The sequence below is a fragment of the Chiloscyllium plagiosum genome, chromosome 24 (genome assembly GCF_004010195.1).
Source record: "Chiloscyllium plagiosum isolate BGI_BamShark_2017 chromosome 24, ASM401019v2, whole genome shotgun sequence".
Taxonomy (NCBI): domain Eukaryota; kingdom Metazoa; phylum Chordata; class Chondrichthyes; order Orectolobiformes; family Hemiscylliidae; genus Chiloscyllium; species Chiloscyllium plagiosum.
In genome coordinates, this window is record NC_057733.1 from 13,151,547 (window position 1) to 13,175,213 (window position 23,667).

The following is a 23,667-nucleotide window of genomic DNA, read 5'->3' on the forward strand; positions in this document are numbered from 1 at the left end:
AAGTGTATAAGTCCTGCTAAGATTTGCTTTCCCAAACTGCGGCACCTCGCATTTATCTGAATTAAACTCCATCTGCCACTTCTCAGCCCATTGGCCCATCTGGTCCAGATCCTGTGGTAATCTGAGGTAACCCTCTTCGCTGTCCACTACACCTCCAATTTTGGTGTCATCTGCAAACTTACTAACTGTATCTCTATGCTCGCATCCAAATCATTTATGTAAATGACAAAAGTAGAGGGCCCAGCACCGATTCTTATGGTACTCCACTGGTCACAGGCCTCCAGTCTGAAAAACCACCCTCCACCACCACCCTCTGTCTTCTACCTTTGAACCAGTTCTGTAAACAAATTACTAGTTCCCCCTGTATTCCGTGAGATCTAACCTTGCTAATCAGTCTCCCATGGGGAACCTTGTCGAATGCCTTACTGAAGTCAATATAGATCACATCTACTGCTCTGCCCTCAATCTTCTTTGTTACTTCTTCAAAAAACTCAATCAAGTTTGTGAGACATGATTTCCCACACTGCCTTTTTTTGTAGATTTCTATTGCTGGACACTCAGAGTCATAGAGATGTACAGTATGGAAACAGACCCTTCTGTCCAACCTGTCCATGCTGACCAGATACCCAACCCAATCTAGTCCCACCTGCCAGCGCCCAGCCCATATCTCTCCAAACCCTTCCTATCCATATACCCATCCAAATGCCACTTAAATGTTGCAATTGTACCAACCTCCCCCACTTCCTCTGCCAGCTCATTCCATACACGTACCACCCTCTGAGTGAAAAAGTTGCCCCTTAGGTCTCTTTTATATCTTTCCCCTCTCACCCTAAACCTATGCCCTCCAATTCTGGACTCCCCGACCCCAGGGAAAAGACTTTGTCTATTTATCCTATCCATGCCCCTCATAATTTTGTAAACTTCTATAAGGTCACCCCTCAGCCTCCGACGCTCCAGGGAAAACAGTCATGTGGAAGGATATTTTTCTAGGGCACTTACCATTCCATGGTGGCTCAGTGGTTAGTGCTGCTGCCTCACAGTGCCAGGGACCTGGGTTTGATTCCAGCTTCGGGCGACTGTTTGTGTAGAGTTTGCACATTCTCCCTGCGTCTGCGTGGGTTTCCTCCCATAATCCAAAGACATGCAGGTTAGGTGAATTGGCCATGCTAAATTGCCTATAGTGTTCAGGGATGTGTCGGTTAGGTGCTTTAGTCAGGGGGAAATATGGGATAATAGGATAGGGGAATGGGTCTGGGTGGGTTACTCTTCGAAGGGAGGGTGTGGACTTGTTGAGCTGAAGGGCCTGTTTCCACACTGAAGGGATTCTATGAAGTTCTACAGCATGCACCTCACCAATTTCAATAGACATTAACACATTTAAATATTTCTTGAAACCACAAATGTTTCAACAATCAAAGCAAGAAATAGTAGGTATCAAACATCAACTAGCATCATGGACCTGGTTCGATTTCAATCTCAGGTAACTGTCTATGTGGCGTTTGCACATTCTCCCGGCGTCTGTGTGGATTTCCTCCGGGTACTCCAGTCTCCTCCCATCGTCCAAAGATGTGCAGCTTAGGTGGATTGGCCATGATAAATTGTTCACAGTGTCTAGGCTAGGTGGGTTAGCTACAGGAAATGCAGGGTTCCAAGGATAGGGTAGAGGGGTGAGTCTGGGTGAAATGCTTTTCAGAGGATCAATGTGGACCTAATGGGCTGACTGACCTAACTTCTACACTGTAAACATTTAATGAATCTTCTGAATGTGATTGATGTTGGCTATTTCCTGCTGCTAAATAATTTCAATTGTTTGAGTTTAAAAGATGATGTTAGCTGAAGTTCAATATGGCAGTTGGTCCAAAATCTGCTTTACATACCAATTAGGATTATAATCTGTGTACCTCCAGTGACTGTTCATTGCAACATGAATTAACAATCATAACAAAATTACATCTGGGTTTGTTAGCACCAGAAGTGGGTACCTGCTCAGTTTACACAATCTTTGATATCCTTTGGTTCCTAAAAAAATGAATGTACAGAGTTTCTTATAAAGGTCTTTGGCTGTGAATTTTAATTAGATTGATAGCCCTAATTCTTTACAAATGTATATCTTACTCTAAGAGAAATTATAACTATAAATACTTATATATTATAACTTGCTAGAGAAATTATAACTATATTTACATTTAAGATATACAGTATTACCTTAGTTTCTTCTTCAAGTTGCCTCTTCAGTTCTTCCACTTGATGAATAAATCCCTGCTTATTCCTGGTAAGTTGGGATATCATATTCTCCTTTTCTTCCAGTTGTCTGGACATTTCACCTTTGAGAAAATTTAAGAAAATCTACATCTTTCGATTTCAAGAGTATTTTCTGATTAGTTGTCAGTCAGCGTGCTGAAATATGAATCTTTCACATGGTTAGTATTGTTTTAAAAACAGGTTCGAAATATGAGAATATAGTACTCTTTTTGTTCAATTCACACAGTTAACACTACAACAACTCACCATTTTCCGTGCTTAACCGTGATGTTTGAGCCATCATATCATTGATGGAACGTGAATATTCATTATTCTTTGCCTTCAGTTCATTTATCTGATCCTCCTGGACTCGACATGTTTTTTCAAGGTTGGCCTTTTTTTGGAAATATAAAAAAAAGTTCCTTAAAGATCATTGTATTCTAAAGTGTACTTTGAATTAACTGAGGTAATAGCACATCACTGCTACATTCACATGGTACCAAACTCGTCCTTTGCTATGGTTTTCTCTTCACTGGGCCTTTAATCATATGACTACATCCAGTGTCATTCAGAATGGATTTTGCCCGTGGTATTGCAAAATGGTCATCAAGACCTAGAGCTAGGTTTGTGATGTTTAAATGCCATGCTAATATCTAAGCAGCATTGTGAGGTCTCGTTGCGCCCAGGGATAGAGATGGATGGGTCTTGCAAAATCAGTCTGGTCAATGTGCCAGAGCATGGAGCTTTGAGCAAATGTGGTACCAGGACAGGTAAGGGATGCCCTTGCACCCACCCCTGACAAGACAGGTAGCTGATTATCTTCAATAAAAGCCTTATTGAATTGAATTAAATTGCAGTGATGCTGCTGGCCAGTTATTGGGCGGGAGGTGGACACGAAGAACACCCTAGAAAACCCTTCAGAGCATTGGAGAGTGGCTGCAGATCTAGTAGAAGTGTATGAGGTCATGAGAAGCTTGGATAGGGTAAATGCACTCAGTCTTTTACCCAGAGTTGGGGACTCGAGAACTAGAGGGCATTGGTTTAAGGTTAGGGGGGAAATAATAAAAGGGAACCTGAGGGGTAATTTTTTACAAAGAGGGTGGTACACATATGGAATGAGCAGCCAGTGGAAGTGATTGAGGCGGTTAAATTAACATCATTTAAATGGCATTTGGACAAATACGTGAATAGAAAAAGTTTAGAAGGATATGAGCCAAGTGCAGGGAAAGGGGTTAGCATTGATGGACATTTTGGTCGGCATGGACCAGTCTGGGCCATAAGGCCTGTCTCCATGCTAGAGAACTCTATGAACAGCAAGCAGGCCTGAAAACCTTTCCTGCTGCCTGAGTGAAAAAGCAGCCAGTAGGTACCAACAAGGTGGGGGCCTGGCTCCAAGAATCAGTCTTTTTTATTGCATTGAAATTGAGCTCATAGTCCATTCCCTGCTCCTTAGCTGCCAACACAGCCTGCTGTTCTTCTCAAATGGAAGTCCTTGCCATAGGCCTGGTGGACTGGAGAGCCAGAAAAGCAGCCAGGGAACCTGACTGCACCAATTAATGGGGACACTTGTGAGAATCTCCATTAGTATCCTGGGCAACGGGGAATCTGGGTGGGGTTGGGGAGCAGGACAGGGTTCAGGTGCCAGAAGCAGTCCAGGCACCTACTTTCACCCTGGAGAGAAAAGCTGCTGCTCTGTGTGGAACTCACCTACATATATCTTGAAGTCCAGTCGAACATAATGAAAAAAACTGATATTGTTCATTATGTTCCAGTAAATATCCAGTTCTGCTTCATCAGAAGCCAGAGTCAGCTTTTTAAAAAAAAAGCTTGAAATGACTAGCTATCTTTGTCTATTTTATAGAATTTTGGCATACTTTGAATTGTGTGACAGTCAAATAGCAAATGCCAAGGCTTTGGAGACATGACTTTGCGTGAATACATCAGATTCCATTTTCTGTAAAAGAAACAATATTCATTCACTTGGACTTACTTTTGACCTAGACACAGATTCTACGTTGCTGGCCAGGTCATCAATCTCCATCTTCAGCTCACTCTTTTCCTTCTCCAGCTTCTGTTTCACACGTTGGAGGTTGTCGATTTGTTCCCCAAGTTCAGCCACACTATCAGCCTGCTTCTTGCGAAGAGCAGCAGCTGTGGCTTCATGCTGGAGGGTTGCTTCTTGCAGCTCGCGGCGTAGTTTCTGAAACTCCGCTTCCCGTTTCTTGTTCATTTCGATCTGTGCAGCTGATGCGCCACCCGCCTCTTCCAGTCTGTCACTGATTTCCTCCAGTTCGCGGGCATAGTCAGAACTCTGCTTCTCGATTTTAGCACGAGCTGTACGTTCAGCTTCAATCTCCTCCTCAAGATCTTCAACATGAGCCTAGAAATGTGAACAATGTAACTAGTATTCTGAGGCTTAAGCTAAGAGGAGGCAATGGCCTTGTGGTATTATTACTTAGATGCTTAATCTGGAAACTCAGCTAATGTTCTGGGGATCCGGGTACAAATCCTACCACAGCAGATGGTGATTTGAGTTGAATTAAGAATCTAATAGTATCAATTGTCAGGAAAAACCCATCTGGTTCACTAATATCCTTTAGGGGAAGGAAACTGTCATCCTTACCTGATCTGGTCTACATGTAACTGCAGACTCAGAGCAAAGTGGTTGCCTCTTAACTGCCCTCTGGGCTGTGTTAACTGCCCTCTGGGCAGTTGAGAATGAGCAATAAATGCTGGCCTAGCCAGAAATGGCCACATCCCATGAATGAATAAAAAAATTATCCAGTGAAATGTTATCACTAATTCACACTTTCAGTTTACCTGAAGTTCTTTTATTTTCTTTTGCAACTGAATGGTTAGGTTTTGTTCATCTTCGATTTTGCTTTGAAGTTGGTTGATTTCAAATTCTTTCCTGTTCAAGAACATTCAGAATAAGTGGGTGGAGAAACAGGGCATCAATTTTGAAGCTACTCCACTGAAAATCTATCTACATTTATGAAAGGCAACGTAAACATATTAATCCTATTGCCAATTTATGTGTGCAACTTCTTGATTGAGGTAATGGACATTCCTTTACAGTGTTATTACGATGACTTGGATGGATAGCTTACAAACTTCTAATTCCTAATCATTCATTTTAAACTATGTCATTGGCTGCCAAATTAACGGTCATTTGATTACTGAACAGCTTTGTGGATAGTCTTTACAATCCAGCTATTCCTTGAGGACTCATGCAAATGTTTCTCACTTTTTAAATCGTTCTTCCATTTGCTGTTTGTCGTTTTCCAAATCCATTAGGGAATCCTGAGCAAGTTTCAGATCACTTTCCAGTTTTCTCTTGCTTCTTTCAAGGTCCAAGCGAAGCCTTTTCTCTTGCTCTAGAGACCCTTCAAGCTTTGAAAGAAAATGGGCATCAAAAAGCATCACAAACAGAATATTTGATTTGTGAAAATCAAACAATGGACTGATGTTGTACTTGTTTTGTGAATATTTACATCGTCAATTTGTTGCTCCAGTTTCGCCTTTGTTTTGGTCAAACTGTTGACTTTGTCTTCTTCGGCTTGGAGATCATCTAAGATCTGTTGGTGGGCCTCTTGCAAGGCTTTCTTCTCTTTTGTCAACTTAACAATTGATTCCTCATGGGCTGAAAGTTCTTCTGTTAGGTTCTTAACCTGTGCGCAAAGCAAGAAAAAAAGAATACACAATAGTCTGGAGCATGTACTCTGCCAACTACAAAGTGAGTGTCATGAAGAGATCTGACAGTCTCTCTGGTGAGAATTTCATCTGTCCTTCTACAATGGAACTGCACCTGATTGTAATACAGTATATTCTTTACCAGACATTCGGAGTTTTGAGTCACAGGCATGATATTGCCAGGCTGTCTGTGCAATAACAAGTTTTTTTTAAGATTCCAAGAAGAAAATAAAAGACATTGAAATTCTTGTTTTTTTCACATAAAGCAAGTTAGGGATTAGAACGTTGTCAATGTTTCAGGTTTAAAAGAAATTCCAAAACAAATTTAAGATTGAAAAAAAATGAGTTTAAAGTCATAACAACAGTTCACAATAAATAAAATTATTTCTCAGGGCAAGTTCTGTTGTTTGTCAAATCTTCTTAATCATAGCATTGTTAAAATTCCAGTTACCCATGAGGAGTAGCAGTTCATATGGTTTCTAAAAGGGGAAATTGAAATGGTTAAAATTTTCAATGATTTCTTAGTGGCTGGCTTAATGGCTGGCCACAGGACATACACCTTTCCAATTTCCACACAAGCCAGATCGTAGATTCAAAAATGCACACGCTGAAGAGCCAGCAAATGTACAGTATAGTGCAGGCATATATGTTTACACAGTCATTATCTTCCATTTTGGTAGCTTGATTTGAAATTGAGTCTTAACTTGCTTTGTGGTGACTGATTGAACACTACGCATACCTTAGACTAAATTCTACTTACCACATATCTGTACTAGAAGCTCTCATAGTAAATGTATAAATACCATAAAAGGGTTTTGAAGACAAAAGTTTGTCTCTCCAACATATTTCTCTTTCTAATTGAAAATACTGCCATATATTATTTAGTTAAATTAGACACCCTACAGTATGGAAGTAGGCCCTTCAGCCCAACAAGTCCACACCGACCCTCCAAAAAGCAACCCACCCTGACCTATTCCCCCACCCTAATGCACCTAACATTAAGGGCAACTTAGCATGGCCAATTCACCTGGCCTGTAGACAATCCTTCACCTGGATTGTGGGAGGAAACTAGAGCATCCAGAGGAAACCCACACAGACAGTCACCCAGGGTGGGAATTGAACAGGGTCCCTGGCGCTGTGAAGCAGCAGTACTAACCACTGAGTCACCATTTGCTCCTTTCCTTTTGGTTTACATGTTTTGTAGATGTGAGCAAGTGCCATCTAAATTTATCACCTGTTTTAACTTTCCTTACCTTATACTTTCTCTGCTCAGTTTTGTGCAGAACAGTAGTGAAGCTCTAGCACTCTCATGAGCTGGAAGAATTGCCTGTAGATGGCAGAAGCATCAAGCTGATGATGTTTCATTATATTGTAAGCAATCCAGGCTTAACTGCCACTTTTTAGATCCAGTGGATTATTGTCAAACACTTCCATGTCTTTGGGCCACTCCTCAAGAAAGTACTGTAGGAAATATGCTCTGCAGTCCTAATAGTACAGGCTGTTGAAGTTTACAGTCATAACATTTCATTACGGGTCGCTTGTATTTTCCAAACCCCACAGATTTGAGATCTATAACAGCTATTGGTTTGCTGTTCATCAATACATCAATTGCATCACGCTGTCAAGTTTTTGAAGTTCCTGAGACCCAGGGACAGTAAAAGCATCAAAGGGAAATTAGCACTTCCCTCATCTGTAACTGACTAAGAGTGCTCCAGGCATATTCTCCTGCAGTGCTGGTGTAGTGACCCTGCTTTTAGACCAGAAGGTAAAGATTTAAGTTTTGGCTGCCCCACTGGAGTATCATATTATGTTCAACCAAAGAGCTTGGCTAGAAGTAACTAGGGTGGTCTGTTCTCTCAAAATCTAATAACTTATCATCAACAGCAGAGATACTCAGTGGACAGGATTTTTACCTGAAGGAGCTTGAGGGTTTGGATGTGGGGATGGCAGGCGTGACAGAAAGTAGGGAAAACACAGGCATAATTCAGGAGCTGACACCAGCCTGCATGCGCTCAAATGTTGTAATGGGGCTCTTTGAACACAACAGCATTTCATTTGACAGGTTATTCATTAAAGTAGGCTAATTGTTCAAGTTGTGCAAAATTTCAAACTTCAAATTTATATTCTGAAGAAATTTTCATTTAGAAGAAGGAGGGTCACTGGACCCAAAAAGCTGACTTTGCTTTCTATGCAAATTGCTACAAACCTGCTAAATTTCTCCAGGCTGTTACCATTTTCATTTCAGATTTCCAGCATCTGCAGTTCTTTGTTTGGGTGTTTTTTTGTTTTACAGATAGGGTCTGCCTGGATCAGTCAGAAGGTCTTACAATATTCCCTCAATCATTTTAGAACAATCTCTGGAAACTGCTAAATGCAGTATTATTTAACAATACTTTGATTACATACCTTGGTGGTTTTTCCTCAATTCAAACTATTTATCCATGTATCTTCTCCAGTACATTCACTCCTTCATACGTCATGCCGAACAGATCAAATAGAGCTTCTTCAAATTCTTTCAAATTTAAATATTGCCTTATTTCTAGTTGTTTCACTCACTAATTAATATTTAAAAGGCAGCATTCATTTAAGAGTTTACTGGCTCTCTAACACCACTAAAGGTTTCAAAATGAACAGGTTCTAAAAACCTAATTCTTCAAAATACCAAGTGTATGTAAGCAATATTTCCAAAGAAGTAGGATTCAGGACAGGAATTAAGTACTTTCCACAGAACGTTGCTATGCACTGAAAAAAAGACTTGTGTGAACAGGGTACATAGTAAAACAATTTCAACATATAGTGTAAACACAGTTTTTTTTGTATTTAAAGGATTGACAATAAAATAAGCTAAAGCATAATATTAGAAAGGAAGATGATGATGCATACTTTGTTTTCGGTGGCATGTAAATCCTTTTCTACTTTAGCTAATGAGAGCTGCAAGTCGTCAATTTCTATTTTTAGCTGTGCGGACTCATCTTCAAGCTTCCTTTTCTTGGCTGTAATCTCAGCATTTATCTCCTCTTCGTCCTCGAGCCTCTCGTTTGCCTCTTTGACCTTAGCTTCAAGTTGAATTTTGTTTTTGATCAGCTGGTCACATCTTTCTTCAGCGTCTGCTAAACTTTCAATTTCCTGAAAAGTAAGCAAAAAATGTAGCTTCAGTTCTATTTAATTTTTTAAAAAGCAATGTAGTGTTTTGTGAAGTAATAGTTTACATACCGCTTGTACTTGCGTTTGTAGGTCATTCTTTTGCTGCAGAAGGCTAACCATGTTCTCTTCTAACTCTTTTCTTCTTGCTTCAGATTTGGAAAAAGCTTCATTAAGCTTCTTGATCTCCTCCTTCATGTTTTGCATGTCCTTTTCAGCTTGTGCACTCTTCAGAAGAGGCTTGATCTTGAAAAACATTTTCATCCACGGCCAGTGTTTGACATTCATGAATGAACGGATGTTATACTGGATAGTGTAGATAGCTTCCCTATGCAAAACAATGAATTCATTCATAAGGAATGTGTTTCTTTTCTGTTTAACTAGAGTTCATTAATGAAATTAAGGCTGAGAATATGTCTCTTGTACCTTCTTTGGTTCATCCTCTGAAATTCTACACGCATTAAGAAGCCACGACATACAGCTTGGGTGCGGGTGATAAGTATGGCCAACCTTTCATCTCTCATCTCTTCCAAATTACCCAGGACACCAGCTTTGAAGAACACCTGCAAGTGAGAAAATAACGTTAGGAGTTAATCTTTTGAATTAGTAAATGGCTTTTTACAAAGTTTAATTATAAACTAGTGTTAATTATCACTTTACCTTCGTGTGCCCAAATGTGTATTGGCTTTGATCTATATTAATGGAGGCTAGGAGTTTCTCAGAAGCCTTCTTGCTATCAATAAAGTGACCCTCTGGTATAGCACTTGGATTGAGTACTCTGTACCTGTTCATTTCAAAATATGTATAGTCTTATTCTCATATTTATGCTATTACAATTGTAGCATGCATTACATTTACTTTTTGCCAGAAAGATCAAGAATGAAGAGCATTATATTTTGCAAATTAAGTTAGTGGTAAATTGTGAGAAACTGCTTTAGGAGTCCAGTAAATTGGGCATATCATTTTTTTTAAACATAGCATTTTTATTATGCATAATATTTTGTGGTGCTAATGAAATGTCCCAAATTCCAACCATTTACCTTTGTTTGAAATCTGCATAGAGTATTCTGCTTGGGTACCCCTTTCTACAGATTCTGATACCCTCGAGCACTCCGTTGCACCTCAGCTGGTGTATGACCAGTGGATTGTCAATTTCACCTGTGCAATAGAAAGAATACTGTTATACTTTTGAAATATATTTTTCCACAAAAGTGATAAGGCAGAATAAAACTGAATGCTGGGACATACCTGGAGTTTTTGTTTCATTTGGAAAAATGCAACGCACAAAATGGGGATGTGTACTTCTCAAGGTAGACATCAGTTTGTTCAGATTCTCCTGTATCAAACAAAGAATATAATATCCAACAGCAATTGTCTTCTTGTCTGAGAATCACATGACTGTAAGCAATAAATTATTGTTGATGTTTTATTACCTTGCTACATTTATGCATATATTTAGATGAATGGCCAGGAGACAGAAAGAGAGCTATTTTTAAAAATACATTGCCTTGTCTAAATTTTTTGTAAACCTGACCCTTGTAAGATTTTAAAATTTCTGCCTTGAACATGTAGAATGAATAAGTTCCTTCCAGAAATGTCCAACAATTACCAGGGAAAAATCAACTCTTTACCTCCTGAAATGTGACATTTCCTGCATTGTATGAACATTACAGTTACAGTGTCATAGAGAAGTTCAGCATGGGAACAGACCCTTCAGTCCAACTTGTCCATGCCAACCAGATATCCTAACCTAATCTAGTCCCATTTGTCAGCACTTGGTCTATATCCCACTAAATCCCTCCTATTCATGTACCCACCTAGATTCCTTTTAAATGCATAAGTGTACCAGCATCCACCACTTCCTCTGGCAGCTCATTACATACACTCACCCTCTGCGTGAAAAAGTTGCCCCTTAGGTCCCTTTTATATCTTTTCCCTCTCACCCTAAACCTATGCCCTCTAGTTCTGGACTCCCCCACCCCCAAAAAAAAGACCTTGTCTATTTATCCTATGCATGCCCCTCATGATTTTATAAACCTGTATAAGATAACCCCTCAGCCTCCAACACTCCAACAGCCCCAGCCTAATCACAACACTACCAGTATTTTGTCCCAAATTAAACCATTTAAACTATCCTTTCCAACCACAAGCATAAATAAGTAATTACATTGCTAGTTATTTTTCCACAGTTCATGTGGATGGGATAAAGAGACAAGGTCTTTTCCCTGGATTGAGGGAGTCCAGAACTAGAGTTTAAGGTGAGAAGAGAAAGATATAAAAGAGACCTTAAGGGCCAGAGGAAGTGATGGAGGCTGGTACAATTGCAACATTTAAAAGGCATCTGGATGGGTATATGAATAGGAAGGGTTTAGAGGGATATTGGCCAAGTGCTGGCAAGTGGGCGAGATTGGGTTGGGATATCTGATCGGCATGGATGAGTTGGACCAAAGGGTCTGTTTCCGTGCTGTACATCTCTATGACTCTATGTGGTATAGATTGAAATTCTTCATCTAGTTTGACCAAGAATGTTTATGGTAAAGCAAAATTTTATGGCCTTTTAATTACTGCTTTGTTATGTACCAACCTCTCTAAAATCAAACAGCTCATGTTATGAACTGACTACCTCATTAAGCTTAAAAGCTTAAGAGCTGGTTTTGCACATGCAAAATAAATTGCTATCCACTATTATCATTTTTCTAATAAGCTGAATGTTATAGAACCGAGAAAATTAGACAGTGCAGGTAGGTATTCAATATCTTAAACAAAAGTTTGTAAATCTATTGGTTTCATTGATGCTTGAACACAAATTGACAAAACAAGTTAACGTTACTCTCCATAGGCTTGAAATCACAGCAGGTTGGATCATCCAGAACAAGGCTAGATACAACAGGAGTGTCACCAGATCAAATCCTGGTAAAACTAACTTTTTTCCGCATTTGCAAGGACTGGTATAGAATAACAGAAAACAATTGTAACTCCTTCGTGTAACAGTGGAGAATGCTCCTGAAGAGTTAGACCAAAAACATGAAAGATTTAGAACTTGATGCAAATGCTCAGCAGCTTTGGCAAATGCCAGATTCTTACCCTCTTGTGAGTCCTTTCTGGGTTAGTATGTTCATTTGGCAGATGCGTGGGAATGGGCCGTACGTATGTGCAGGTAAGAAATGAAGGAAGAAGCCCCGCTGTCAGTTTTTACTGATGTGCATAACTCTGCAGCGTCTGGGAAAGAATCTGCCTTCCTTTACCGTGTACTGTATCCTTTTTCGAGATCGGAGAGTGTTTGATGGGGGTGCTATACAGCAAGCTTTACTCTGTATCTAACTCCTGTCCCGGGAGTGTTTGATGGGGAAACAGTGCAGTGGGAGCTTCACTCTGTATCTAACCCCATCTGAAGGACGGAATGGCCACTTCTATCATGTGGCACATGGTGCAGAGGTGCTTCCAGAAGAATAAATCACTGAACCAAACAAAGTATTGCGAAAACTACTTTTTTTACACACACGCACACACACACGGAGTAGACAACTTGCTGTACAGTCTGTGTTCAGAAAGATTTTTCCCGCCTAGATCGACACAATGACTTTCAGGATCAGCCAAAAGCTATTTCAACCCAAAGGCCTAATAGACAAGACATCTACCTCATTCAGTTCTGAAGCTCATAACTTGTTGTAACTGACTCCACAATTATCTATGACAAGAATACAATTATTTTGAAGAGGAAACATCAGATCTACCTCATTAAGTGAATATCTCAACCTCAAGCCTCAGTTACATATCTGAACCAGCTTTAGTTTCACAGTTTTGATTTTTATTTGTCAGTCTAGTTGTAACACCCAAAGAATAGGCAGCACCAGAGTGGTGTTCCCAATATAACTCAAAATTCTGATTCTTGACAATAAGCTTGTGCTTTTGCTATGTAGTGAACCAGCTGCAACTTTACAATTACCACACCATCACCAACAATTTAACTGTATCTGAACTCCTGAGAGGCACATGTACACAACCCATTGAAAGAATATCAACATGGGCACTGACTTACTGATCTCTCTAATGCATGTGAAATTACTCTGATACCTTGAATTTTTGTGGCTTCTCTCCTTTCATTACTTTGTGTTTCTTGGAGGTATATGTGCATGAATATGTGTCACAAGGAGCCATCACCTGATTTTTGAGTGCAGTAATAAACCCTATGTCGTTTTTACTCTAAAGAATTTGCTAATTTTAAATTGGACTTCACAAAGACAGTTTGGACAGACATACTGTTGCATATTCTTAAAAAGGTATATAAAAAATAAGAAATAAAAATTTAAAACCAGCTCTAATTTGGACAGGAGAGGAGAACAGTAAGATTTATTCCCCTCTCCCTCATTTCCATGATATTAACAAGACTGAAGTTAATAGTACAATTAAAAAAAAGCTTTTACAAGAAGCAACTTACCCTGAAAAGTGCAGACACTGTTTGGAACGAAGAACCTTTCCTCTTGGATCCTTTCTTTCCTGTACCCTCTGCAAAGCATAGATATTATCTTCATCAAGTCATAGTAGGCAGTTTTACAATAAGTTACACTAACTAAATCATACAGATTTTAGAATTTCTAACTTTGAATAGTTTTGTTAAATAAATCAATTAATTTTTAAACCACATTTATTGCCAATTTCCAGTAATTCTCAGAAGATAGACAGATAGGCACTTTCTTGAGTTGCTGTAAAACTCACTCTATTTGTATTCCATTTGGCAGTACAGGCTCAATGTTCTGAATGCCCTCTTCTATGCTGTATGACTCTATGATTCTATTTTTCATAATAAGACTGATGGAACACCGCCAAATATGGACATTAGTGAGCACTCATTAATTTTAGTAATATTGTCATGCTAGCCACAAATTACCAGGTCTCTAAACTATAAGGTGGTGAGAGAGGATGGGTAGGGGAGTCATGGTGGTGTTAAAATCACAACTTCCTGGTTACCCACTCTGACCATGATTACTGAACTGCTATGGGCACTGCGTCTGTGTGGGTTTCCTCTGGGTGCTCCGGTTTCCCCCAGCAGTTCAACGATGTGCAGGTTAGATGGATTGGCCATGCTAAATTGCCCGTAATGTCCGGGAAGATGGAGTTTTGGTGGAATAACGATGGGAAATGCAGGGTTACAGGGATAGGGTAGAAGGTGAGTCTGGGTGGGATGCTCTTCAGAGAGTCGGTGTGGACTTGCTGGGCAAAATGGCCTGTTTTCATACTAGGAATTCTATGAATATGAAGAAGAACACAAAAATGTTTGAAATAGGAGCAGGAGTAGACCATCTGGCCCATCGAGCCTGCTCCACTGTTCAATAAGATCATGGCTGATCTTTTTGTGGACTCAGTCCCACTTTCCCGCCCACTCACCAAAGCTCTTTATTCTTTTACTGTTCCAAAATGTCTCTTTGCCTTGAAAACGTTCTCCGAAGTAGCCTCAACTGTTTCACTGGGCAGGGAATTCCACAGATTCACAACCCTTTAGGTGAAGAAGCTCTTCCTCAACTCAGTCCTAAATCTGCTCCCCTTTATTTTGAGGGTATGCCCGCTAGTTCTAGTTTTACCTGCCAGTGGAAACAACCTCCCTGCTTCTATCTTATCGATTCCCTTCATAATTTTCTATGTTTCTATAATATCCTCCTTCATTCTTCTAAGTTCCAAAGAGTATAGTCCCAGTCTGCTCAATCTCTTCTCATAAGCCATCTCTCTACTCTGGAATCAATCCTCTGTACCCCCTCCAGTGCCAGTACATCACCATCAATGATGTTATGATTGATACCTGGATTTATAAGTAATATTCGAAATACTTTCAAATTCTTTGGTGGATTGCAGCTTTTCATGTCATGTTATAATTTAAATATTGCTATGTACTTTAAAAAGCAACATTGATGGTCAATATCACATTTGTTGAAACATTGTTAACCTTCTGAAAAATTGTATTGGTTGGTATTTGTGCCCTGTAAGACATAATACTTTAAAATAGTAAAAATAATGTGAAATTGTATAAATAATGTAAAATATAATATTACCTGCAGCTAATCCATAAGAACTATACAGGTGTACTAGAACCTTCAATGAAGATTTCTGGTATAATCCAATTACAGTTTCATTCAGAGGGTCCTTATTCTTGTCCAGCCATGCATTAATATTGTAGTCAACAATGCCAGCATAATGGATCAAGGAGAAGTGAGCTTCAGTCTTTCCTTTAATATGCCTAGGTTTCTGGAAATTTACTGATTTTCCCAAATGCTGGTCGTACAATTTGTTCTTGAAGGTCATATCTGTGGCTTTGGGGAACATGCATTCCTCCTCAAGGATTGAGAAGATGCCCAAGGGCTTTGAATGTACAGGAATAAACAAAATACATTAATTAATTACATGGAATAGACAAGGAGAGAGACAGAGTTTTCAGCTTATAATCAATATACATGAGCTTCAGACAAGGCTATGGGCTTTTTGGAACTTATTGAGGCATTCAAAAGAACTTTGAATGACTGCTTGGATCGTAATTTTGTTCAGGCATATGAGGAAAAGGCTGGGGGTTGGCACTAGGCAACAGAACTGGTACAGACATGATGGGCCAAATGGCATCATTCAAGATTATCTCCATCCATAAAGAATGAGGGAGAGGTGCAGTGTAGCAGTAATGTTACATGAATTACTAATCCAGAGACCTAGGCTAATGTTCTGGCTACATGGGTTCAAATCCCACCATAGCTGCAACTGGAATTTAAATTCAAATAATGAATTTGAAACTTTAAGATAATCTCAGCAATTAAGCTGTTGTCATCATTGTAAAACCCAATTGGTTCAGTAATGTCCTTTAGGGAAAGAAATCTGTCATCATTAGCTGGTTCCAGAACTCCCAAACCACAGCAATGCAATTGGCTCTTAACTGCTCCCTGAAATGGCCAAACAAGCCATTCAGTTCAAGGGCAATTAAGGATGTGAAATAAATGCTGGTCTCACCAGCAATGTCCACATCACATGAGAGGATGAAGAAAGATTGTTGTACAGGAAGTAATCAGAGTAAAACTCTGCATGAAAGCAAATATGAAAGGATGATCACTTGGTGAAGCACCAGTTGTCACCCATGAAACCAAGACAATAAGGAGAGGTGCGTTTGACCAAGATAAAGGTGCTTGGTGAGAAAATAAAACTGCAAAATTTCTCCTCACTTTTTCAATTAGCTCAATGCAAGCCGCCAGATCCATGCCAAAATCAATGAATTTCCATTCAATTCCTTCCTTCGTATATTCCTCTTGTTCTAAAACAAACATGTGGTGATTAAAGAACTGTTGCAGTCTTTCATTCGTGAAGTTGATGCAAAGCTGTTCCAGGCTGTTGAACTGTGGAATAGCACAACATGGCAGGATGAGGATGACTGTTTTCATATCGTTCTAACAAATGTCGCTGTTGCCAGATTGTTATTAAGAATCTCACCTCAAAAATTTCAAAGCCCGCGATATCTAAAACACCAATGAAATGTTGTCTGGCTAGCTTTGTATCCAATTGGTGATTAATTCGTTGCACCATCCATAGGAATAACCTCTCATATACTGACTTTGTCAGAGCACCCACTGCAGAGTATACCTGGAAAATATGAAAATTAATGTTTCATTTTCTATCACTTTTAATCCTGAGAACACTCTCCTGGCCCAGCACATTACCTGTTGGACAGTCTGGCCTTTGGTAACAAACTCATTGCCAACCTTCACTCTTGGCATGCACAATGCTTTGAGCAAATCTGCTGAGTTTAGGCCCAGGAGGTAAGCAACTTTGTCAGCAACTACAAAAAGAATAAAAAAAATTGGCTATTAAAGGCAAGCTTCTGGTTGTTCCGGAATTGTAATCCATAAGACCATAAGACATAGGAATGGAAGTAAGGCCATTCGGCCCATCGAGTCCACTCCGCCATTCAATCATGGCTGATGAGCATTTCAACTCCACTTACTCGCATTATCCCCACAGCCCTTAATTCCTTGTGACATCAAGAATTTATCAATCAATTTATTAATCATTTGTGACTAAAAAATTTACTACTACTTTTGTTTGTACATTTAAATGTGCCTATGACAGCCATGATTCCACTGGGGTCAACCTTAGCCCTCACCTCTTGAATGATAAGAATATGGTTCTGCTCCACTCCAGCAAAATTCTGGATTGACACTCAGTGCAGTACTGAGAGAGTGTTGCACTGTCAAAGATGTTATTTTTAATAACGCATTAAAGAAGCACTGCTAGTCCACTCAAGTAGATATTAAAAATTCAACACCACCTTTTGAAGGAGAGTGAGAGAGAGAGCTCACCAGTGCCCCAGTCGAAGTTTATCCCATAAGTAACACTACCATAATAGGTGACGTGATTATTATTCCCATAGTTATTTGTAAGAATTTGCTAAGTGTTCTTCATTGACTTTAGACTGTGAAAAGTGTAATATAAACACAAGTCTTCCCTTTTCTCAAACATTTTAGACCACTGCTACACCACTGTGAAAGATACCTACCACTCCATTCCCCACCCTCATTTCAGGAACACCGACCACAATGCCGTGTTTCTTGTCCCGGTTTACAGACAAAAGCTTAAGCAGGAGATCCTGCTCGTGGATACAGTTCCAGTACTGGTCAGAGGAGGCAGAGGATCAACTCCGTCTGAAGTTAATTGGCTGAATCAGCTTATTGGGCCGTGTTCAAACAGTCCGCAGGTACCTTGGATGAGTACGCCACCACTGTCACAGACTTTATCAGCAAGTGTGTGGACAACTGCATACTGAGGAAGTCAATCCGGGTGTTCCCCAACGGGAAACCCAGGATGAATCAGGACATACAGAACCTGCTAAAAACCAGTTGTGAGACCTTCAGATCAGGAGACCCACTCAAATATAAGGATTCCAAGTATGACCTTCGCAGAGCTATTAAGACAGCCAAGGACCAATACTGATCCAAACTAGAGACCCAGACAGACACCCGGCAGCTATGGCAAGGACTGAATGACTTCACAGGAGATGAGAGAGTGCAAGATAGCAGATGATGACATATTCCTCTCAGATCGTCTCAACACCTTCTATGCTCGCTTTGAGCAGAATTTCGGTGGAGAGGTAGCACCTATTCCAACAAGTCCTGATGAACCTATCCCAACAGTCACTGCATCAGAGGTCAAATCAGTTTTCTTTTGTGTGAATCCAAAGAAAGCGATGGGACCAGACAGAGTAACAGACCGTGCACTCAGAGCATGTGCAGATCAACTAGCAGAGATCTTCTTGGACATCTTCAACCTCTCCCTGCAGCAGGCCACCCTTCCTGCCTGTTCAAGAGGGCCAACATTATCCCTGTGCCTAAGGCGGCTCATGCAGCATATCTCAGTGACTACCAGCCAGTGGCCCTAACGTCAGTGGTCATGAAGTGCTTTGAAAGGCTGGTCATGGCATTAATCAACTCCAGCCTCCCCACTACTCTTGACCCACTCCAATTTATCTATTGGACCAACAGATGCACGTCAGGTGCCGTATCACTTGCCCTTCACTCCTCCTTAGGACATCTTGACACCAAGATGTAAAAACCCTACTCATTGACTACAGTTCAGCCTTCAACACTATTATCCCCTCGAGACTGATTATTAAACTTAGTGATCTCGGACTAAGCCCAACTCTCTGCAACTGGATCCTCAGTTTCCTGACCCACAGGCCACAATCAGTGAAGATTGGGGACAATATTTTATCCTCACTGACACTCAACACTGGAGCCCCCCAGAGGTGCGTACTCAGCCCCCTACTGTAATCACTGTGTACACATGACTGCATCGCCAAATACCAGACTAATGTCATTTACAAGTTCGCCAATGACACCACCATAGTCAGTTAAATCTCAGATGGCGATGAAACAGATTACAGATGGGAGGTGGAAGACCTGAAAAAATGGTGCATTGAGAACAACCGAGCTCTCAATGCCAGTAAAACCAAGGAACTCTTTATTGACTTTTGACGGGATGTTACTTATGCCCCCCCTACACATTAACAGCACAGAGGTGGAATGAGTGGAGAGTACCAAGCTCCTGGGAGTGGTCATCCACAACAAGCTTCCTTGGATTCTTCATGTGAATGCACCAGTTATAAATGCCCAACAAACAACATCTCTTCTTCCTCACGCAGCTGAGGAAATTTGGCATGATGGCAAATACCCTTGCCAACTTTTATAGGTGCGCCATCAAGAGTATGCTATCTGGATGTATCACTATCTAGTATGGCAAATGTACCATTCAAGATCAGAGACAGTTACAGAGAGTGGTGAACTTGGCCCGGACAATCACAAAGGCCAACCTCCCATCTATAGAATCCATCTACCAGGCCCGCTGTCAAGGAAAGGCCACCAGCATTTGCAAAGATCCAACCCACCCTGGCAATATTTTTCTCCAATCTCTACCATCAGGAAGAAGGTACAGAAGCCTGAACACACGCAGCTGCCAGTTTCGAAACAGTTTCAAACCTAGTGTTGTTAGAATACTGAATGGACTCACAAACTCTTAACATTCATCTGTACCTGTGTTTTTGTTTTTGCTGCTGTTAACCAATTATTTACTTATCTGTGCTACTTAACTCTGTGATCTGCCGGTATTGCTCGCAAGACAAAGCTTTTTACTGTGCCTCAGTACATGTGACAATAAATTCAATTCAATTCAATTTTCTATTGATCTTGTCAGATTTATCTATTTGGTCTTGAATAATGTCCAGTAGGGAGCTCAATCACACAGTAGTAAAGCCATTCTTTTTTGCTTCTGGATTCAATGAGGTTCACTGTCTAGATTTTGTTACTCTATCTTACAAATTGATATTAACAAGCTATTTACAATGATTCAGAGCTGGATGTGGTGAAGAAATCATTCCCATATGGTTTGCAATCAGCATATTGTGCATAAATATACAAGATTTTGCTCACTTAAATAAGAAAAACAAGTTTAATTTTTAATAGTAATGATGAGATGATTGGATAGCTTGGAGGAAAACAAGCTATAAATAAACATTGATAAAATCCTGTTGATATGATACTGTAGCTCTATGTAAGAAACGCTGTCCAAGGATATTCCTACAGATTGCTCCTTGGCTATCATAAAGTGCAATATGGCATCACTTCATTGAATTCAATTTCAAATTATACAAAGGTTTTTGCATATTCATTGCATCTAAAAAAAACTGCAATATGACTTGGTATAGGTATTAATATCACAAAATATGTAATTGCTCAACAGGTAACAACCTTGGACAGTCTTACATTTTCTTTTCTTTTTCATTCATGGGGTTTAGGAGTAGCTCACAAAGCCAGCATTTGTTACCCATCACTAATTGCCATTTCACTGTGTGGCTTGCTGGATAATTTCAGAGTAGTTACAAGTCAACTACATTGTTGCAGGTCTGGAGTCACATATAGAACAGACCAGGTAATGACTGTAAATTCCTTCCTTAAGGGCCAGTGATGAGAGGAGGTTTTGTGATACTCAATGATCGCTTCGTGGTCACCATTACTGAGACTAGATTTATGTAATTCCAGACTTATTAATTGAATTTAAATCCCACTAACTTCTGTCCCTGGATTGTTAGCCTGGACTTCTAGGTTATTATTGTTGTGATATTACTGCAATTCCATCATCTTATATAAGACTTGCCACAATGACCTGTCTGTCTTTTCTCCTGCCCCCATTTGCATGGGTTGGACACAGACTTTCATTGAATTTTCTTATGGGAAAGATACTGCAGTGGTTTACCATTCTGCAGGATGGCTCACCAGGAGACTCTTCCATCCTTACCAAGTACCACCAGGTATATCAGAAGGATTTACAAGCTGACAATCAGCCAGTTTGACTATGTTACAAACACACATTTGAAAGCCAACAAGTCCTGCCACACGACTTCTTGCTCTGTCAAGTAGAAACCAGCAATCACTTCAGCCACTACTCATGCTTATTTATGCAATTAATTTTAATGAGTTTAGAAATAAGGTATTTTTCACATAAAGTATAGCAACAAATTTAAATTAATCTACCTTCTGTGCTATCAGGCTCGGCTTGTTCTTCCCTTTGTTTCTGCTTGAACTTCATATTACCGTGGTGCATTGTGGCACCAGTTATTTTGTAGATGCTGTTTTTCTCATCAGTGGTGAAACCCAAGATATCGATAGCTTGCTACAAATTCAAGGAGATAAAATGATAATTAGCTTATTAAATACAAATCATATTGTGGCAATTGATATATGCAATACTTACATCAGTAGCTAATAACTCTTCTTTGTCATCAATACTCGGAACTGTGACATCACCTTGACTGATGTAAGGATAATCAAAGGGATTTGTGCTAATCAGAAGCATTTCTAAAGCAAAGTAGATTATTAAGGATGTTTTAAAATGTTGCAGCATATTGACAGTAAATAGCGATGAGCAGAAAGTCATATAGGGTTTTCAAAAAAGTATAACTGATTAATAGGTTCTTTACCAATAATTTCTGGTTTTTTGTTGGATGTAATCTGGTAAAAAATGTGATAGCTCCGTTCGCTTTGTTGCTGGAATGTCACTCTGGATTTTTCCAACAAATCTGGATGGAAATTCAGGTGAGTTACATTTCTCTTGTAAGTCTACGAATATTATTCATTTAACTTAAAACTGAATAGATTAGAAATACTTACATGTTTCAATGTCTGCTGAAGCCAGTCTTGCCGAGGGTCCAAAATGGATTCTGATAAATTTTCCCTTCAGAATTAAAAAAAAAGTAACCTCAGAGACTGCAATACTTTTATTGCTGCATGCAGAAATGATTAAATTCCACCAACCATTTTCTTTGCAGTGTTATTTAATTCCAAATATATATTTGCATTTCAACTTACAAAACGAGATGAGTTGTCATTTCGTATTGTCTTGGCATTACCAAAGGCTTCCAGCAATGGGTTAGCCTGGATGATTTGATCCTCCAGGGTTCCCTAAAGGGTACAATTTGTTTATGGTTAACAGCTGACTAAACTGCATCAAAATGCAAATGCACCGAAATATATCCTTAATACATACTTTTGATTTAGCTGTTTCGACTTTCTTCTTGCCAACGTCACCAATAGCTGCAATTGTTGCAAAGTACTGGATGACATATTTTGTGTTAACAGTCTTCCCAGCACCGGATTCTCCACTGAAAAGCATTAAAAAATGTTCAAACAGTTTCTGCCATTTTTTATTGGAAACCACGCTACTTTTACATGAATAAATTCAAGTTCTAGATGTAGGTTTGCTCGCTGAGCTGTAAGGTTCATTTCCAGATGTTTCGTCACCCTACTATGTAACATCTTCAGTGGGCCTCAGGCAAAGCACTGTACACGATTCCTGCTTTCTATTTATATGTTTGGGTTTCTTTGGGTTGGTGTTGTAATTTCCTGTGGTAATGTCATTTCCAGTTCTTTTTCTCAGGGGGTGGTAGATGGGTCTAACTCAATGTGTCTGTTGATAGAGTTCCGGTTGGAATACCATGCTTCTAGGAATACTCCTGCATGTCTCTGCTTGACTTGTCCTAATATGATGTGTTGTCTCAGTTGAAGTGGTGTCCTTCCTTATCTGTATGTACCTGAGCTATAAATCTTCTTAAAACTCACTATAAATTCAAGTGTTATAGTGCCTTTAACAAATTAAAATGCAAACAAAGTTTTTTCCCAGACAACATGATCAAATAAAAGTTGACATATCGTTGAAAAGGTGAATAAAATCTTAGTCAAAGAAATGGGTTTTAAAGACCAGCTTAAAAGGGGAGGAAATGAATGAAAATATCTAGGAGGGAGTTCCAGAGATTAGGGCTTAGGCAACTGAAAACAGGTTGCAAAGGGGACCTCAGAGCAGATAAAGAAGTTGGACGAGGATAAAGAGATGAAGAGAGACAAAATGAATGTCAGATTAGAAAGTTTGGATGGGAAAGTTAAATTTGGTGCATTGTCAGACCAATGGAAACCAACGGAGGTCAGCTGAAAACAGTGGATAGGACATGAGGATGCGAGCTTAAATAGGTTCTAGTTACAATAGGACATTATGAACAAGGTATGATAGAAAGTGCTACAACAAGTAAGTATGACATGGAGAGCGTTTACATGAGAATATAAATGTATCACAGGTTATATACCTACACATAGAAAGGGAAAGGAATTTGTAGCCTTGTGTATAACAATAACTTACGTGATTAGGATAGATTGGTTTTCACGGTCTGTAAGATAAAATACCAAGAAAGAGAATTAGAAATTCTATTCCACTTAATTTTAAACTGAACTTAGTTATATGTCTCTTTGAAAATATAAACCATAGGAACTAAATTAGTCTGGAGCACCGTTTTTTTTAGAGTAAAAAGACAATGCTATTTCCTGGGTCTGTAGGTTGTGAAGGAGCAAAGATGGCCTTCAGTAGAGTGATTTGCTCTTCCTGTCAGATTTGGGAGTTTAGGGAGAGTATCCATGTTACTGAGAATTATGTCGGCAGGAAGTATCTTTGGTTGTGAATCTAATGAGATCACTGGATCGGTTAGAGTGGCACTTCGAGGCAATAAGGAATTTACAGGAGTGAGGGGCTGAA

The 23,667-nt window shown here is 39.6% G+C and overlaps 1 protein-coding gene across 1 annotated transcript in view; it reads right to left on the minus strand.

Moving 5' to 3' along the window:
• LOC122562026 (myosin-4-like) overlaps positions 1-23,667 on the minus strand; it is a 37,812-nt gene that overhangs the window by 10,685 nt on the left and 3,460 nt on the right. The window contains exons 4-27 of the mRNA XM_043714446.1: positions 23,278-23,305; positions 22,135-22,249; positions 21,957-22,049; positions 21,759-21,822; positions 21,569-21,667; positions 21,343-21,446; positions 21,123-21,261; positions 16,761-16,879; positions 16,534-16,683; positions 16,269-16,439; positions 15,120-15,426; positions 13,514-13,581; positions 10,324-10,411; positions 10,116-10,233; positions 9,736-9,859; positions 9,502-9,638; positions 9,148-9,403; positions 8,818-9,060; positions 5,736-5,912; positions 5,489-5,634; positions 5,062-5,152; positions 4,232-4,621; positions 2,509-2,635; positions 2,206-2,324 (exon numbers count right to left, since the gene is read on the minus strand). Coding sequence (XP_043570381.1) covers positions 2,206-2,324; positions 2,509-2,635; positions 4,232-4,621; positions 5,062-5,152; positions 5,489-5,634; positions 5,736-5,912; positions 8,818-9,060; positions 9,148-9,403; positions 9,502-9,638; positions 9,736-9,859; positions 10,116-10,233; positions 10,324-10,411; positions 13,514-13,581; positions 15,120-15,426; positions 16,269-16,439; positions 16,534-16,683; positions 16,761-16,879; positions 21,123-21,261; positions 21,343-21,446; positions 21,569-21,667; positions 21,759-21,822; positions 21,957-22,049; positions 22,135-22,249; positions 23,278-23,305 — 3,473 coding nt within the window. The remainder of the gene's footprint in view (positions 1-2,205; positions 2,325-2,508; positions 2,636-4,231; positions 4,622-5,061; positions 5,153-5,488; positions 5,635-5,735; positions 5,913-8,817; positions 9,061-9,147; positions 9,404-9,501; positions 9,639-9,735; positions 9,860-10,115; positions 10,234-10,323; positions 10,412-13,513; positions 13,582-15,119; positions 15,427-16,268; positions 16,440-16,533; positions 16,684-16,760; positions 16,880-21,122; positions 21,262-21,342; positions 21,447-21,568; positions 21,668-21,758; positions 21,823-21,956; positions 22,050-22,134; positions 22,250-23,277; positions 23,306-23,667) is intronic.